This window comes from Oryzias latipes, chromosome 6 (genome assembly GCF_053564925.1).
Source record: "Oryzias latipes strain Hd-rR chromosome 6, Olatipes_Hd-rR_3.1".
NCBI classification, from domain to species: Eukaryota; Metazoa; Chordata; class Actinopteri; order Beloniformes; family Adrianichthyidae; genus Oryzias; species Oryzias latipes.
The window spans coordinates 24,393,503-24,412,425 of NC_136242.1; the positions used below are offsets into that span (position 1 = coordinate 24,393,503).

Sequence of the window (18,923 nt, forward strand, 5' to 3'; positions counted from 1 at the left end):
TTATTCTAAAATGTCACCCCTTTACAAATATGTATGTCCTGTTTAAGAAAAAAATAACCTTTGAACTAGTTTTCAATGGAGAACTAGTTAAAATGTTTTTTTCTCAATGGAGAAATTTATGCTCAGCACAGTCAGATCATTGTCCAATATTTACATTTGGTGTGAATATCATTCTTATAACCTCATACAAAAGATTAAAAAGGCAAAAATTCGTACAAAATTAGGTTTTGTTGCAAATTCAGGGAAAAGATCACTGTGTTTGTCATTGCCTACTATCAAAACAAACATTTGCGGACAAATAAGTTCGAGCCTGCAAAGACCCTGAAAAGGTCTCTGTGACCTGGATGTCACAAAGGCCTTTCATTCTATCATCCAACACAATGACCTGTTCTGACATTTTATGAAACGGACGGAATAGTCCACATGAATTACGTAAAACTGACTTTTAAAAAAATACACCGAAGCTGTAAAGTGCCTGCCATTGGTAGCTATTTGGTTTGAGAGGAGGAGTTTGAACAGCATCAAAGGTGATGACGTATAAATAGAGCAGGAGAGGGAAATTTACACTCAGGGACCCATCAGGTCAGAAAGCTGTGGGACCATGGCAAGGCACTGGAGTATCACGGTTTTTTCCGCACTAGCTCTGCTATGTTCTTTCCTGGGGACCGAAGTGGACGCTCAAAAAGGCAACCCTCAAGACCCTAAGGTTCCATACCCTCCATACTATCCACAGCCGAAGCCTCAGGACCCTCAACACGTTTCGCCGCCTTACTACCCAGGGAAGCCACAGAACCCTCCTCAGAAGCCTTCGAATCCTCAGTATCCTTCGTATCCTCAAACTCCTCAGAATCCTCAGGTTCCTCAAAATCCTCAGGTTCCTCAGAATCCCCAGTATCCTTCGTATCCTCAGAATCCTTCGTATCCTCAGAATCCTTCGTATCCTCAGAATCCTAAGCTGTTTCAAGATGGGAAGCCTAGCAATCCTCAGCAGCCCCAGGTTCCCCAGTACCCATCAAAGCCTCAGCCCCCTCAGAATCCTCAGGTCCCCCAGTACCCATCAAAGCCTCAGCCCCCTCAGAATCCTCAGGTCCCCCAGTACCCATCAAAGCCTCAGCCCCCTCAGAATCCTCAGGTCCCCCAGTACCCATCAAAGCCTCAGCCCCCTCAGAATCCTCAGGTCCCCCAGTACCCATCAAAGCCTCAGCCCCCTCAGAATCCTCAGGTCCCCCAGTACCCATCAAAGCCTCAGCCCCCTCAGAATCCTCAGGTCCCCCAGTACCCATCAAAGCCTCAGCCCCCTCAGAATCCTCAGGTCCCCCAGTACCCATCAAAGCCTCAGAACCCCCAGTACCCATCAAAGCCTCAGTACCCCCAGGCCCCTCAGCAGCCTCAGAACCCCCAGTACCCATCAAAGCCTCAAGATCCAGGCAAGAACCCAAATACACCTCCCATTGGTCCTCCCCCTCCCAAGAGCTGTGAAGTGCCCCGCGATGTGAGAGTCCCCTGTGGAGTTCCAGACATCTCTCCTTCTGCATGTGATGCCATAGACTGCTGCCACGATGGCCAATCCTGCTACTTTGGAACAGGAGGTAAGTGGTTGCTCTGACTGCTATGTCCAGAGGCTTCTTATGAGATGACAGCTGATTGATGCAGTCGCTTCTCCAATCTATTTCTTCTAGCAACCGTTCAGTGCACCAAGGATGGACACTTCATCGTTGTGGTGGCCAAGGATGTCACCTTACCTCACATTGACCTGGAAACTATTTCCCTATTGGGCCAGGGTCAAGACTGTGGACCTGCTGACTCTAATTCAGCTTTCGCCATCTACTACTTTCCCGTCACTTATTGCGGCACTGTTGTCATGGTAACACTGAGTTCTATTTACATCTAAAAGCATTGAAGATTTTTTTTGTCTCACCTCTATTTTTTTAACCATTCAAAGGAAGAGCCTGGGGTTATAGTCTATGAAAACCGGATGACATCCTCTTATGAAGTGGGAGTTGGACCGCTTGGAGCTATTACCAGAGACAGTTCCTTTGAGTAGGTCATCATTTGTGCACAAAATCAAATAGATTTACTAATGTTTTATGGGCAAATATTTATGGGCAAAAACATCAAATCATGCAACAGAGTGTATTAACACAGTCCTTTTTGTCAGGCTGCTCTTTCAGTGCAGATACCGTGCAACATCTGTTGAAACTCTGGTCGTGGAAGTGCAGCCACCGGATAGTCCTCTTTCCATTGCTGAGCTTGGACCCCTCAATGTGTACTTGCAAATTGCCAATGGGCAGTGTCAAACAAAGGGTTGCGACGAAGGTCAGTGCACAGTAGTCTGGCAGAGACAGTATGTTTGTCAAACGTTTGAAAAAGCTGCATGTCGTAACGTTTGTTTGCTGCCACAGCGGCGGCAGCCTACACCTCTTTCTACACGGATGCTGACTATCCTGTGACAAAGGTACTGAGAGATCCTGTCTACGTGGACGTACAAATCCTTGGCAGAACGGATCCAAATCTGGTTCTGACTCTTGGACGCTGTTGGGCAACCACAAGCCCCAATGCTTTCAGCCTGCCCCAGTGGGACATTTTGATTGACGGGTAAAGAAAAACACCAATTCATCCCATAAAGACCATTTTTTGTTCAAACAAAACTCAGAATCTTGCATATTTTAAAATCGTCTGGTTTAATGAAATCTACCATTGTTCTTTTACCATTCGAATTTATTCAAAAGCCTTTGCTGAAGCAAAAATTACTTCTGCTTTACCTTTCTCCGTCTAGGTGTCCATATGCAGATGATCGTTACCTGTCCGCGTTGGTTCCAATTGATCATTCCTCTGGTCTGCCATTCCCAACTCATCACAGTCGCTTCCTGTTCAAGATGTTTACTTTTGTTGATCCTCATTCAATGGAACCACTAAGGGAAAAGGTGAGTTCTAAATTACTTTGAGAACAACTTCTTCTTCTCAGATAAAGTTTTAACTGGCCTTCTAACCTGTATTTTTCTACCAGGTGTATATTCACTGTAGCACAGCTGCATGCGTTCCAGGACAAGGAGTCAGCTGTGAACCCTCATGCAGCAGAAGAAGTAGGAGTCTAATTTATAATCTTTCATACTTTTTGTAATCAACGTGACCACTAATCACTGACTATGTTTTATGTCTCTTTGTAGAAGGTAGAGATACTGAAGCTGTGGCCATTAGAACGGATGAAAGAAGGGTTGTGGTATCGTCTGGAGAAGTGCTCATGCTCGCCGCCGCTGACGAACCATCTGAACAGTGAACCGACAGAAGCTCCAGTGTTCAGAAAAAATAACATTTTGAAAATCTGTTTCATCATGGGTCAAAATTAAATGCATAAAATGAAAAAGCTGTTGCAGATGTTTGAAATGTGTTCCAAAAAACATCTAAATAAGACAAATTACATCAATAACAAGTTAACTACATTTGTTCATGTAGAAAAAAAACCTTTCTTCAAAATGTCTTTACCAAACAATTCAGTGTGTCTCTTTTCTAGGTCTATATTTAAGGGTCAAGTGCGACTGTATTTAGTGCAACATCACAAACATAAAGTCCGATAATCCATTTCACCTTTAACATGTTTTTACTGTCAAACCTTTTCCAGTACATAAAAACACTGCAAACAAAGATTAATACGATCAATTAAAAAAAAAATCCAGTATAGCTACGCAACTAAATTAACAATAAAAAAAAACATATTATAAACTGTTTTAATATCTTAACATGTTTTATAAAACATTTCAGTACCCTGTTATCAGTTTTTAGATCACAGTACAGGTCAACCCTTGTCAAATACTGGATAAATAAACAAAAAACGATTGGCAAAAAAATCTGGGTTAATGCAGGGTACGCTCACATCTGTGGAGACAAAAACAATTATTTTAAAAATGAGCTGGACAGCTACTCAGCAATCTGCGATTGTTCTTTTCTGCTTTTAATTTGTTGAAGTAAAAATGTGAATACATAATTTACCTTTTGACATTTAGAAAACAGTTGTACCGGTTGTACCAGCAGTAGTACCAGCTCAGTGGCCTTGGGGTTGAGTGTCTTGTGACTGGAATGTCGTGAGTTCAAATCCAGGCCGAATTATACCAAAGACTCTAAAAATGGGACCCAATGCCTCCCTGCTTGACATTCAGCATTAAGTGGTCGGATTGGGTGGTTAAACCACCAAATGGTTTTAGAGCGTGGCTGTGTCTGTAGCTCACCGCTCCTCCAGGGGACAGGAGGATCCGTCACCTAAGTGTGTGACAGATGATGGGATTTTAACTTTTCTAGGAAGAATTTGGGATGCATGCATGTTTACATGAGGAAGTCAGATTTCTGTGAGCACCTATGATAAGCTTTGGCCATTTGAGGTTAAACCTTTTTTTGTTTTTTTCTATGAGCGTGTTGGGTTTAGCCCAAGTTTCTGAGTCATGGAGTTGGAAAAAATAATCCCCACTGAGTGTTTTTCAAGATGAGGTATTTGTAAAAAGTTTTTCAAGCTTGTGAAGCACAAACATGAAAGAACGATGCATTCACCTGGTTTTAAATTGGCAAAATGTGGTGTGGACAAAGATTGGGAGAGTGCAAAACTGACCTTAAGATGTGACGTGTTCTCATATGTAGATTATTAGTAATAACTTTCTTTGGATTACATTTTTTTCCCCAAATAAACAAAAACATAAAATAACACAGGCAAAATACATAGATAAAAAAACGTTTATAAAGAATTAGGCAGGTACAACAAAAAAGGTCTCCAGTCCTCTAGCAGAAAATTAACAAAAGAGTTGACTCAGACAAAAAACGGGTGTTGTTTCCTTTTTTTTAAGTCACACAAACAATGGTTTTACAACACAACTGATGTAAATGAGCAACAAATACATTAAGTTTTAAGCCCATGCAGGCACTTATCTGTACTAAAAAACTAAAATGTGAGTCTGCACGCAGATTTGTTACCATTCTTTGTTGCATTGCCCCAATCACATGATTGTAGTGTTGGTTCATTTTCCCTGAAGAACATCTGCTCTGCCTAAACCTGGAACATTGCATCATTGAAAAACAAACACCAAGGACAAATAAAATGTAAGGTTACCGTGACTGTATTGGGGTCTTATAAACTGGATGTTGTTCTTATCAGTTCATTTCCATGTGCCATCTGATACTGAGAAAACAAAGTCCAGTGTAATGTGTTGCTGTATTTTTTGCAAAAATTACTGGTAGAGTAGTTACAACCAATTTCTTTTGAGAGATAAAAGGAACTCATGCAACCATTTTAAGTGCCTTACCTGTGTGTCATTCACAGTTTATTTAACCTCAAGGAGTGGGATATTTTAACTGGTAGCAAATTAAAGCATAAATTGAATGTACTTTATCTGTATATTATACTAGGGCTGCACTGTGATGTAGTGGTCAGCACTCTCACTTCCAGAAGGCCCCTTGTTTGAATCCCGACAGACCTTTTCTGTGAAGAGTTTCCATGTTTTCCCCGAACACGTGCTCTCCGGCTTTCTCAGTCCTAAAACATGTTTCATTGCTTAATTGGTGATTCTTAATTGTCCCTACGTGTGAAAGTGTTGACCTGTAGCAGACCGTTCAACAGTAACTGGGATAGGCTCCAGCATCACCATGTTGAGCAGGTTTGGAAAATGATTGGATGGATGGAAAATGTTGTTCAAAAATTAAATAGTAGAGAAATTGTAAGTAGCCAGTTAAACTTCTGTGTCTTAGAGCAAAAATTGAGTGTTATGCAAAAAGTATGTGACTAATACATTGCAATGTTTACCAAAATAATCACAGTATTTTATCAGTGGCTTTAAAACAAGGTCCAGAAGAGTCCATTTATTCTTTATTTTTAGAATTTACCTGTGGTCTATTAAATTTATAAAATCTTAAAAGTATGTAAAAATAAATTTCACCAGTTTTTCTTTTATATTGAATAATTTTTAATAGATTTTAGAAGTATAAAAAAGAAGAAAAACACAAAAATGAAAGGAAATACAAATCACTGCCATGCTTGAATAACAAAAAAACTCATCTATAATTATAACCAATAACCAAAAAGTTGTTCAAACATCTTGTACTCAAGCATTATTGTTGTAAACATAAGAAGCTTCCAATCCCGCTAAATAATAAAGACAAAAAACAAAGTTACCAATGTTCCATTTTTCCTTTGTTTTGGAAAAAGAGATGAAAATTATTTGCAAATATTTTTTATTTATTTTTGTTTTCAAGGACACATATAAAGAAAAGGTCATGTATAAAAATAAGGGAGCCTTTTCATACTTACTGTGACACAATATTTACTGCAGTAAAAACCTTATCAAAAGCAGGAGTTACCATTCATACAGCTGACAACATAAATACAAGAGGTGTGACACAGAGAGGGAAGTAGAAGGGGGAAAAAAGATCAAATGAAATCCAGCAACACCTCTAGAATACCACATCTGCTCACTGAACAAATGAGATGTGAAATTAAACTGTGGAATTCAAAGAGAACCTTAATGTTTTAAATCCCAACACCTCCTTTTTGTGCATCCATACTCGGTGATTGTTTTCCACAAACAGTTTAGCTTCTGTGCAGTTTTCCTCTGTAGGTTTTTTCTTCTTCTGCAGCTGCTTTATAAACTCTAAACACATACTTGTGCATACACCAATCAGTGAGCATAAACTTGTAATTGTAACAGAAAAAGAAACTGAGGCAGGGCGGGGATCGTTCCCCTCCAAAAAAAACCTAAAGATATGCACAGAGCTGTGAGTCTGCTGCTCTTTTTTCCCCAGATGGAAACAGGAAGGCGCTCCACTACAGTCTGAGCCAAACAGCTCGGCTGGTTTGACTTTTCTCTGCTCCACGCCTCTTCAGTCGGCTTTGTCCTTCTTTTTACCTCCCCCTATGGGCACTTTGCTGACCACTGCGGCGCCGACGGCGGTGACGCCCCCAGCCACGGCACACACTCCCCCTTTCACCAGCCCTGCTCCCATGACGGGCACGGCAACTACAGTGCTGACGGCAGTCTTGGTGAGGTCCAGACTCTTTCCTCCGATCCAGGTCACCCCGCCCACCGTGGCTCCTAAAGCCCCTTTTGTGACTCCGTACAACCCCCCCGCCAACCTGCCGAACATTCCAGGTTGTGCCTCGGGATGATCTTTGTTATTTTCTGTTTTTAAAAAAGCACAGCAGAAACAAACAGATTTAGAACTCCGTGCATGGTGGTGCAGTGGTTAACGCTCTCATGGTGAGAAGTTCCTGGTTCGAATCTGGGCGTGGGTTTTCTCCACACACTCTGGCTTCCTCCAACTGTCCAAAAACATACTTCATGGGCTAATTGGTTACTCTAAATCAGTGCTTCTCAAATAGTGGGATGCGTTGCCGGGGGGGGGGGGCGCAGTAGTAGCGGTTTTAGGCACAGGTAATACGGGCAATTGCCCGGGTGACAGCGGCTTGGTGCTTGGAAAAAAAATCTGTGACACTAGTGATCAACTATTGTAATATCACAGTTTTTGTAACAGCCTGAAACCTTTGAACTGAAGTCCCGTGCAGCTGCGCTCCTGTCACACACGGGCTCGCGTGTGTGAGAAGGAAAGGGGAGGGGGTAGTGGGCTCTGGCTGAGACGGTCGAAGCGCTGCCTAGATTGCGCAACACCAGGATCATCACATACCTTTACATTACTCAGCTCATGCTAATAATGTCACTCTTTATTAACTATTGTAGACATTTTGATGACGGGTCTTTTTTTTCCGATTACATTTAAATTTAGAATCAGAATTTTTTTATTTTAATTTTTAACTTGTATGATTTTAGTGGTGCAGTAAGGAAAGAGAACAGGAGATGCCAAATTATTTCAAAAAGCATTTAAAGTGCATTAAACAAGAAGGCGCCACTACTTTAACCAATACTAAATTAGCAAAAGAAGGTGAAAGAAAAAAGTTCATTTTAGTTGTAAATGTCAAAACTGCAAGGTTAAATAGTTTGTACCCAGAAAATAGTTACTTTAGATTAAGACAATGTGAAGAGAGAGGGTGTCGGTACCATAACCATTCGGCCTGCAACAACTGTTCGGGGTCCCTCGACTAGTGCTGACGTCACATTATGTGATTGGCTGTCCGTTGGTCCGACGACGTGTCAGATAGTGATTGGTCTGGACAAATGACTATCCTTTTTTTTTTACAAATTACTATTCTACCATAGAAGAAGATATTATGCTGTCCGTTGTAAACAAACACAGCTCCGACACAGCAAGATTATCTTCTAAACGTGCTTTTATTATTGTTAAGATTATTATTAAGTGCATTGCAGCCGAACGGACTGCGGTCCAAACCCTTCTCCGGACCGCACACTTAAACAAAGCACCTTCCCTGCCTGCAAACACGAAGCTACTAGACACCAGCTGCTCTGATCAGAGACATGGTTCGCTTGTGTGGAGCAGCCGGTTCATTCCAACAGCCACAGATATTTTTACAAATTGGGTTGTGGCAAAATATCTCTATAAACACTATGAAGAATAATGTCAGACACAACTTATGAGGGAAAAGAAATTAAGGTTACAAAAGGAAACATGAAATGAAAATATGTAGATCTCCACGCTACGTAGTTTGTCCAAGTGGGGTTACCGTAGTGTGACGTTATCCTCAGTCGAAAGGACCCCGAACGGTTGTGGCAGGCAGAATGGTTATGGTTCACACAGGCGCACTAAAGGCTCCAAACAGAAACCTCTATGCCAACATTCACAATCCAAACAACAGAAGACAGTTTAAAGGTTAAAAAAAAGGTGTGTAGAATAAAGATCTTAATAAAATAAATATGTATTTTAAGGGCACGCTTTGTAGTTTTTTCTCTGGTCTCACTGCACAGAACACAGAACAGATGGATCCCAGTAAATTAACAGGAATTTGCATTTCACCGGGTGTGAAGAGCTTCCCTTGAAGCGCCAGAGAACTGTTGTATCATCAAAATGTGCTAAATCTCTCTCAAAACTATTATTTTTTTCTTTTTTTTAAAAAAAAGCAGATAAATACAAAACAAATAAAGTAGCTCAACCTGCTGAACTGTTTGACTTTTAAATTATTTTTCAGGTCAAATGATGCCATAAGCTGCCAAAGAGGCTACATTTTTCCAAATGTTTTAAAGTTTTTTACAAAAACTTTTATTGACATTAAAACAATACAAATACAAAAAATGCAAATACTAAAAGTACATTTAGAAATGTCCTCAGAGCTGAGCAGTTAGGTACTTGAATGTCAGCAATTGCTAAAAGTGAGATTTTATTCTTTTAAGTTTAGCTCCACCAGAAGATGATCAGTTCATAAAAAGCAGAGGCACACACTGGAGACATTTAGTGTTTAAAGTTTAATCGCCTGATACAAAACTGTTTCTTTTGAGCAATTGACATTTTTCAAATTGCTGAATAGTATTCTCAAATGTCAAGGAAGGTAAGCTTACCTGCAGCTCCTGTCTCATCGTTGTGGTATGCAGGCATGTCCTCAGGCACCTGCTCTGCCTGACTCATCTGAGAACAGAAATCACAGAATCAAGCCAAAAGAAGCAAGACGAGACAGGACAGGACACTAGCAATAGTCCTGAAGTTCAAAAGGTTTTTATCTCACCCATCATTTATTTCTGTTCCTGCTGTAAGCTGTGCAGAAGAACCGCAGTATATTTCCTATTAACACGGACATAAATAACCCCTGCAGGTTTTTAGCTTAGGCGCCTTGAATGAGATGCTGTATTTGACACAAGTGAGGTAAAGAAGGGTTGAAAAGGGTCAAATCCTCCTGAAGGCAGGGCTGTTGTGGAAATAGTGTGCACTGAAAATAAATCTATCAACTTTGCGAGTGCTGCCACGCAAAAACAAGGCAGACCTGTTCACTAAGCTAAAGAACTGCTTACAAAACAAAAGGCTGCTCAAAAGCAGCAGTCTGCGTGTGGAAAAGATGTTTAAAGTTTTAATTCATGAAGACTTAAAACCTATAGTAACATATATATTTTGGGTATTATTTTTTAAATTATTGTTTGACTATTTTGTAACAATGCTTTAGCAATTCTAATTATGAAAAGTGTTTTTGCTCCTAAAACCCAAAAGCTGACCTGGATAAGACTGTAGTTCTAACTAAATGTGTAAAAGTCTTATCAAATGAATGTCACATGTTTTAGCTAGCAACCATTAGTCAGCTGATAATCGTAAATTGCCTTTAGATCATTCACAAGAGTTTGGTAAAAGAATCTATGAAGTACTTCATGGGTGTGCACTTAAGACACTGTATAAGATCATTGGCACACCTCCAAAATGCATTTGAGGCATAATCAAAAACAGACCAGTGCTGCTTCTTTTTTCAAAACTATGTAATTTTAAATTTAAAAAAATAAATTTTTGAATTGTCAAAAAATTAAGACTGACTTTTTTATTTTATTTTGAACACAACTTTTATGTAGTAAAAGGAATTGTCGTACTTTTCAAACTACAAGTCACTCGATTATAAGTCGCAGCAGTGGAAAAATGCATAGTAAAATTGCAATGTTGGGAGAAATGTATTTAATACAGAAACAAGAATAGACACTTCATCTTGAAAGGCAAATCATAATAATGGAATAGATAATAGACAGATGCTCATTTAGCTTCATGAAACATGGAAGGAATCTAGTATATTAGTGCAACATATGAGACAACCATGGCAAAGAGAACATGCAACTAAACTCTTTATATCACTTAAATTCACTAGATCCATTAAATTCTTCATCCTCTGTGTTGCCTTGGAACAAGGAACAAGGCGCTGCTTCTTCCTCTGCCTTGCTGTAAAAAGGCAAAAACGGATATGTACACCTACAGTGCCATCTAGCAATTGTTGCCTTTTTTTTTTAAATCACAAGTCAGAGCTAAGTTAAACTCACACCCTAAACTATGCAAAAAAAAAGGAAAATATTCTGAAAAATACAATAAGTGGCATTAATTAATTCTCAGATAATTTGCTGTATGCATGTTTCATTTTGTGCTTTTTTCCCTCATTATGTTACAGGCTGCCAATAGGAGAGTAAAAATACTTTGTTCTTAATACAGAACATTTAAAAGATTCATTTCCCAATATTACAATTACAAAACTATATTTTTCTATCAGACTGTGATCCAGAAAATCCTTAGCTTTTATGTAAATAATATGTCTGAGGGATTACTGCATTATTTGCATAGAGTCCTTGTGGATCATAATGGAGTCAAAATACTTCATTTAACGGCTAGAACATGAAGCTAGTTTGGTTTTCCTTTAGACTGTTTTATCTATGTTGTTTTTAAACCATCCTCTGGTTAGCCTTTGCCTATGTGTGTAAAATTGTGATATTTTAGTGGTTTTGTAGAAATGTAAAACGTGCTGCTACTATATTTTTAGCCGTAATACAGTACGTATAAATGGGGGCTGTCTCACCACAGCTTTAAGACCAATTATAATGAAATAAGAAGAATTGTGGATATTGTGTCCTTGGTAATGTTGCAAATGAACTGCACAGGTCAAATATGACCCCAAAAAAAGTGTAAACCAGAAGCCAGCGTGTTTTTCGGAGTATAGGCTGTGGTTTTTTGTAAAGTTTGGCTGGGGGTGCGACTTGTATGTGATTTCTTTAAAAATAAATAGGCTGCATGTTTGTTATTTTCCCACTAACAACCACTGGAGGGCGCTGTATATGTGTTTGTTTCAGTAATTGCGACTGACAGCAAAGCAGAAGAAGAAGCTACACAGAGGATGAGGAATTCAGTGATTTGAAGTGAGATAAAGAGTTTAGTTGATTTGTTTGCATGTTTTTTTGTGCCATGGATACTTAACTGTTGATCATTTGCTGTGCTGATATACTAGACACTTATCTTTCTATGGCTGTGTTCAAATTCGGGGGCTGCGTTCGTCCTGGGCTGCATTTGTAGGCTTCTTATGTCACAGCGCCCCGACAAGTGCCGTCCAAATTCAACGAGTCCTTCAAAGACAACAGTTCGGACACCACTACAGCTCCAAATGCCCCAAATACTTTTCCGATTTCAAGGATTGGTCTGGTGTATCCTTCTATGCTGTCTATATCCCAAGATGCATTGCGTCCAAACAGGAGATTTTCTTAAAGCAATGGCGGACTGTGAAGTAGGACCCATTTACACCTTCAAGATTAAAAGTTGGACAAAATAAGCCAGAACAATTTTGAGCTCCATGCCTGGTTCACTACCGTATTCCTCTCTGTTTTGGACTCACAGTTTCTAGGCGAAAAGACATTTGCTGAAGTAACGACTGGAATTATCTAAAGGCTAGACTCGTCCAAATTCACAGCTGCTAACATTCGGGCTACCCGCTCGACGAAGGACCCGGCCAATGTCGCACAGGAAGTATTAAAGGATGCAGCCCTCGAATTTGGAAACACCCTATGTTTCATGAAGTTAAATACAGTAGTACAAAGAGTATATATTAACTCATTGTTTTTGTCTATTGTTATCCATTAATCGATTTATTTGAATTTGATGTTTAAGAAAATGTATTCTTGAGAAAATGTGGTGGTAGTGGTGGGGGTCCCCCCCCCCCCCTCTTTCGCAAGGCGCAGGCAGACGTTAAAGAGGCATCTGGCAAAGAGGAGCTTGAACCCAATAAAGGAACAGTTTCTTCAGTTATGTAGACCTGGTTCTATTATTTTAATTCAAGACTTGGAGCAACAAACCACATGCTGCAAAATATGTATGAAGGCCTAGGCCAAATCCACAATCATTCCCTACCCTTATGGCTTCTCCCAAGCCAACATTTAGCCCTCCAAGTGGAGAGAAAAATACGGTCTCCAGATCCAGAAGTTACTACGACTGGATGATCGTCTAAGTGAGCACGTAGCTACCAGCGTTTGAAAACTAAATAACATTGATTTTATAACTTTAAACAGTCATGCAAAAAAAACAAAAGTGTAAACTACTATTAAAAGTAAACTTCTGTGCTTCAAAGCACACGCACATGAAAAAATGAGTTCCACCGCCGCGTCACAAGTACGACCTACGACCCTACCGGCGGAGGGATATACAGCCCATAGTATTTATGACTCCCTCTTAAAAAAAAACAACAGTTTGGACACCATTACAGCTCCAAATGTCCCTACAATTGGAGCAATAGGGAGGAGCCGTATGGGTAGGCAACACATTCAGATTTGGGTTTCATCAACCAAAAGTAGGTCTGCAACACCTGGAAAACAGACACTTTTATTTAATTGCACTTTGAATCCGGGTCAACTCCCAAACGAGGTTGTTAAAACATAAGCGTTTTGGTTAAGTATATATTGTCATTTGTAATTTTTGCTAACAAAAAAAATACAAGAAGTGAAAAAAAAGAAAAAACGATTGTAATCAGAAATCAAAATTGGTGTAAAAAAAAAAGATTTTATTTTTAGGTCATATCGCCCAGCCCTACTTTCAAGATGAAATGTGTTATCTTGTTTCCTTATTTTGTTGAATAAATGTTTGACTTGTATATTATTATTTTTTTTTATAATGCTTTTCTTTTGTGCTGCAACTTATACTTGGAGCAAAACAATACGCTACTTAACTTATCTGGTACTGATCAACCCAATCATGTCAAATGAAATGTAATGATAGAAAGACTAAATATTATAACTTTAGATTAAGGCCTGTTATTTGATTTCAAAGCCTTTTTGGCTTGTTTATGTTAGTTTACCCTTCATCCTGTTAAGGGTCACTGGGGAGGTCTGAGGCCTTTCCCAGCTGACATCAGGGGAGGCGAAATAAAACACTACAATAAAAATAATTACAAATATTAAAACTATCATAGCAACTAGGCTCAAAATAAATGCTACGTTTGAATTTAAAGGGAAAAAAACAAAGAAGCTTTTTGGCTATAGATCATCTCAGAGATTTCAACCATCATCTCAGACAGTAGCTAAATATAAAATATGTATTTCTTTTTTAAATACACCGCGTTCAACTTTATTTTATTTGTATCATATGTAAGCTCAATTTGTTTGGTTTTTGGCATTGTGTGCTTCTCTGTCGAACTACTATTAGCAGCCAATTTTACGTAAACTCGATTAAACTAGAAAACAATATTTAAACAGAGCGAAACTGTTTTTCTATCAATCAAAAACGGGTGTTTTGACGAGCTTGTTGTTGATGTTTTTTTTACATTTCTGAGTCAATGACGTCTTTTTTATAAACACATCGCGTCTGGTTCAAACTGAAGCAGCTTTAGCGTCTTCAGTAGAATATTCTAGTTCGAGCGTCGAGCGAGTTAAAATCGGATTTTAGTTGTTTCTCCTCGCTCAGGGGTTTAGTATTTTCCCAAATGAGAGACCAATGAATGTCGAGCGCGCGTGCGTGTGTGTGTGTGTTTTTTAGCTACATAACAAGGGGTAACGTCTTGTTTTCGAAAGGGACGGAAGTTTCCCTCTCGCATTCTCGTGACAAAAACCGAACCCCGAGCTAGCTGTTGTAAAAAAAAAACTCACCGTCGTGAATGTTTGCAGCCAATTCTGGTCACTTGGCTTGAAATAACGGACACTGATGTTTTCAGGTCCCCAAGTCCTGGAGGGAGGTAGCTTCTGCTGCTGCCCGCCGCCGCCGCTGCTGCTGATAACGCTGGCCTCTGTTGACTGTGTTATTTTGGAGGAGCTCTTCTGCTCCACCCATTAAGCACACAGAGGTACACCCTGTTCACAGTCTGGAGCTGCTGCGCAGCAAATACACGCATCCCACTTGTGTTTTTAAGAGTTACTCTTAGCGATATATCTCCCTATTAAGACATCTAAGATCGCATATGATATTATAATGGATTATTTGCTTTTTAAATCAAATGTTAAACCGAATTTAAGATTTAAAAAAATCCTCATTGTCTGTCTGTTATAATTGAAAAAATAAAATTTTGGTGATGTAACATAAAGAAGATGAAGTTTGCAATATCATATTGTTGTGCCAACTTTAGCGGAAGGGACGTTTTTTTTTTTTTTTTTTGCTTTACACAGACCAAGCACCGCCCTATTTATACAGGTGGAACTACGTAAGAATACGTAAGCAAATCAAAGATCGTAGATGCCAAACAGAGCAATAACAGCTTCCGATATTCAGTTTACCTTTTTTTTTAAAAAATAAATATGACAAGTTCCACGAGTAGGATTTTTCTGCTCCTGAGAAATTACCAAATTTGGTCAGTATCTTAAAACCTTTTTGATAAACAATAGCAATAACAATAATAATATGGTATATAAACAACTTTCTTCATTTTATTGTAATTCTTTATAGCGTGGAAATCACCACTGCAGTAATTTCCCCCTCATTTTATTTTCATTGAAAATAAAATAAAAATGGCATTAAATTATTTCTTTAGGGGATGATATTGTGTCCTAAAGTAAGTAACGTTGTTTTTTTTTAGGTTTAGCACTTTTTGGAAATGAGGTTTTATGGTTTATCAGTTTATTATCTATTATTATTAAAATATCAACTAAATAGTTAAAGAATGTAATCAAAACAAGTAAAAATGGTAATCATATTTGCATATTTTAGGATCAATGGAAGTAAATCTACAAGAAAAATTTGGCTTTGCTATAAAGGCACATTAAAGAACTCTCAATTGCCTCACACTCTGTGCAGAATGTGCTGTTCAATTTAAATTGCCTTGCCTTGAATTGGTATTCAACAGAATCAACTAAAAGACAAATTTTAATCTTAAATTTTCACAAATTGATAAACATTAAGACTTGATAAGGCATTTGCCTAATCCAGCTTTGATTTCTTGTTTACATCCATTTGTATTGCTTCAGATTAAAAACCTTTTGGCTTACTTTATAAACTATACCTACTCCCCTGCCTTGCCGGATATGATATCAAAATTACAAAAGAAAAAAACCATTGGAAAATATATACTCCAATGTTGGTTTATTACCCATGCAGATTATTAATGAAACATATTTTGTCTTAAACATTTTCCTTGTTGATATTACGAAGCGTGGGGCTGAACAACGGTGCAGTGGTTAGCGCCTTTGCCTCAGTGAGATGGCCCTGATTCAAATTCCAACTGGGACCTTTCTGTGCAGAGCTTGCACGTTCTTCCGGCGCACGTGTTGGTTTTTCTCCAAGCTCTCCAGTTCTTCCCACAGTCCACACCTGCTTCATAGGTTGACTAAGTACCTTAAAATGTCCCGAGTTGTGACTAAGAGTAAATTCCCCACAGGAAACAGTACAAATGTGTGTGATTGTGTGGCCCTGCAACAGGCTGGCAACCTGTTCTATGTACCTCGACTTCACCCAACAGTGGCTAGGTTAGGTTCTGGTAGCCCCGTGACCCTGAAAGGGATACAGCAGGGTAAGAAAATGGATGGATGAATAATCTGATGCACCTTCTAAATTTAAATTTGTCATTTCACAGAATATATTCCGATTGTGAGAGTAAAATAAAGCCCATGACATTTTGAATGATAAATAGTTCCTAAATCAGACCTGAAAAAGTAAGTGAATGGTGCAAGATATTTGAAAAATTAAAGACTGCAGGCATTTACCCTTTTGCAGGAAACATGCAAATCTAAAATGCAAACAAGTCCACCCCTACTCACAATCTTTTTTTTCCCAGAGACACAGATGACGCTAGCATAAAAACATCAAACTGCTTAAATTAATATTTTAAACAAAAATCTACCTCTTAAGGTTTAATCTGGGTATACAAACAGTTTTCTCATAATGACAAGTTGAAAGGAACTGTGCGTACTTTCTTTTATGACATAAAACTTAGGAAAATGAAATCATAATATCATTATTTTAGAATTTAAATGCACTTTTAATATCCAGCTTACTGGTTGCATTAGTCTTGGTAAAACTGAAACTAGGAGATGACTATCTTAGATTCATGATTCTGTTCACGTATGTGTGCAATAACGGACTTTCTGTGCTATAACTGACTTTTCATCATTTATTATGTTCCACTTTATTGCCCTCCACTTTATTCTATTTTTTTTCATATGTGTATTGAATGGTTTTCTGTACTTATTTTGATAAGATTTACAGTATTTTTTACCACTGCAAAGCTACTACAATTTCATAGTTTTATTATGTAATGACAATAAAGGATTCTGATTCTGAAGTTAAATTTTTTGCCCAAACAGTTTGGTTTGGTTTGAAAACAAAAGTAACTGGGGTGAGACTTGCAGAGTAAACACAGCGGTTAACTTTATTATCCATAAACTAAACACAGGGTGGATTCTGTTGAATGTAGTCATTTTATTTTAGGGTTGAAATCAAATTTTGTGCAAAACTGATGTGCTTAGTGTTTTGATTGAAAGGTAAGTGTTACCATCGAAGGCTACGCTTTATCATATCCATACTGGGTGTGTTTGTCACCCGCAATTGCCAAAACCCCAAAAATTATCATTCTCCAAAAGACCATAGAAAGCCGGTTCCGAAGCAAGACAACGCCTTATGTTCAACTCAATATAAATCTTAATTTAAAGTTCCAAAGTCTAACTTTGGAACAGTTAGGGGAGGGCTTGATGTGTAGGTGACCGGACGCTCCACCTCTTTTGTATTACTCACATTGTGTAACATCATGGCCACAGTAGAACATAAACACTCACCAGCATCAGTGACTGCTCACCTTTTCACAAACAGGACACTTGTGCACATGCAGAAATGATACATGCTTGACATGTGTTTGCTGGTATGCATATATGTATGTGAATGTGAGAGGATCTTTATCTGTATTTAGTACATGTCAATATACATTTGTGTGTAGGGTTTGTGGTACTTGAGTGTGTGTGTCCTTGGACAGGCCCAGCCCTTTTTATAAACATCTACATGTGACAGTATAATGATGAGCCTCGAACATCTTTGTGTTTATAATCCTGCCCTCTCCTGTAGTGTTTCTGTAATCATTATCCATCTTCTTTAACCCCTTTCTCCTTTCTAGTACCCTTGTCCCCCATCTCTAATCTTCCACGCTGCCTCTGTCATCTATTCTGTGTGGTTCAAAAAGGAACACATAAAAAAAATAATATAAAGTTTCCACAAACAAGCAAGAATTCTATCCTTTACAGGTCTGTTACTACTTTAAGAAGCTTCCCGTATCCTCCACTTGTTACCTGTCTTAATGTCACCTGTTTAAACTGGTGATCTGTAAATGATACCTGTCCAGACCCTTAAACAGTCAGACTGCAACTTCTCCACCATAACCAAAACTAAAGAGCAAACATCATCAGGGAGAGTATTGTAACCTGGGTCCATGTAAGATCTCATCTGATGGGATAAAAATGATCTCAAAAAGGGTGAGTTAACAGTTCAGAACTTCCCTGGGGAAACTAGTCAATGACCTGGACAGAGCTGGGACCACACTAACAGAGGTTACTATTAAGAAACACATGATGTAATCCTGGATTAAAACCCTGCAGAGCTCTAAAAGACAACAACAATCAAGTTTTCCAGCTACATTCTACAAAAGCTGAACCAAATGAGCTGTCTAAGACACTCGAGGATAGAGATAAAAAAGATGAAAAATAAAAAATGAACGGTTAATGTTGTATTAGAATTTAAAATTAGATTGGGAAAAACCTTTTAGGTACTGACTTGTTTGAATGTGTTTTTATGTTGTGGTCTGTGTTTTTTTCCAGCTGTTTCATGTGGAGAAACTGTATTTCATTCCCCACACTTATATCACAAATTTACCTACATTTGCAAGTGAATGTAAAACGTCAACAAGCTTAAGCTTAAAATGTTTACCTATTTTTGTGAAATTTACATAAATTCTGGATTCCCCACCCCACAACAAACTGTTAAAACGAAAAAAAAATCCTTATTAACCTACATTCTTTGTAATAAAATGAATTGTTCATCTTATAATTTTTTCCTTATTTCATCATGCAATATTGTCAAATGTAGATATTTTAATGGATATTTGAACTCTACACTTACCAAATGCATTTTTTTCCATACAGTAG

The 18,923-nt window shown here is 38.5% G+C and overlaps 2 protein-coding genes across 2 annotated transcripts; one reads left to right on the forward strand and one right to left on the reverse strand.

The window, feature by feature from the left end:
• The first annotated feature begins 569 nt into the window (after positions 1 to 569).
• LOC100049432 (choriogenin H) lies at positions 570 to 3,359 on the forward strand. The gene is given in 9 exon segments (NM_001104807.2): positions 570 to 1,042; positions 1,268 to 1,589; positions 1,680 to 1,864; positions 1,943 to 2,040; positions 2,159 to 2,316; positions 2,403 to 2,595; positions 2,777 to 2,924; positions 3,008 to 3,083; positions 3,168 to 3,359. Coding segments are annotated over 9 exon segments (1,731 nt in total). The 5' UTR covers positions 570 to 601; the 3' UTR covers positions 3,278 to 3,359.
• A 2,559-nt stretch (positions 3,360 to 5,918) lies between these two features.
• tmem263 (transmembrane protein 263) lies at positions 5,919 to 14,950 on the reverse strand. Its single transcript, XM_004069708.4, has 3 exons — positions 14,457 to 14,950; positions 9,438 to 9,504; positions 5,919 to 7,154 (listed from the first exon to the last, which is right to left on the reverse strand). The coding sequence occupies exons 2-3, from the start codon at positions 9,502 to 9,504 to the stop codon at positions 6,856 to 6,858; spliced, it is 366 nt and encodes a 121-aa protein (XP_004069756.1). The 5' UTR covers positions 14,457 to 14,950; the 3' UTR covers positions 5,919 to 6,855.
• Positions 14,951 to 18,923: the final 3,973 nt, after the last annotated feature.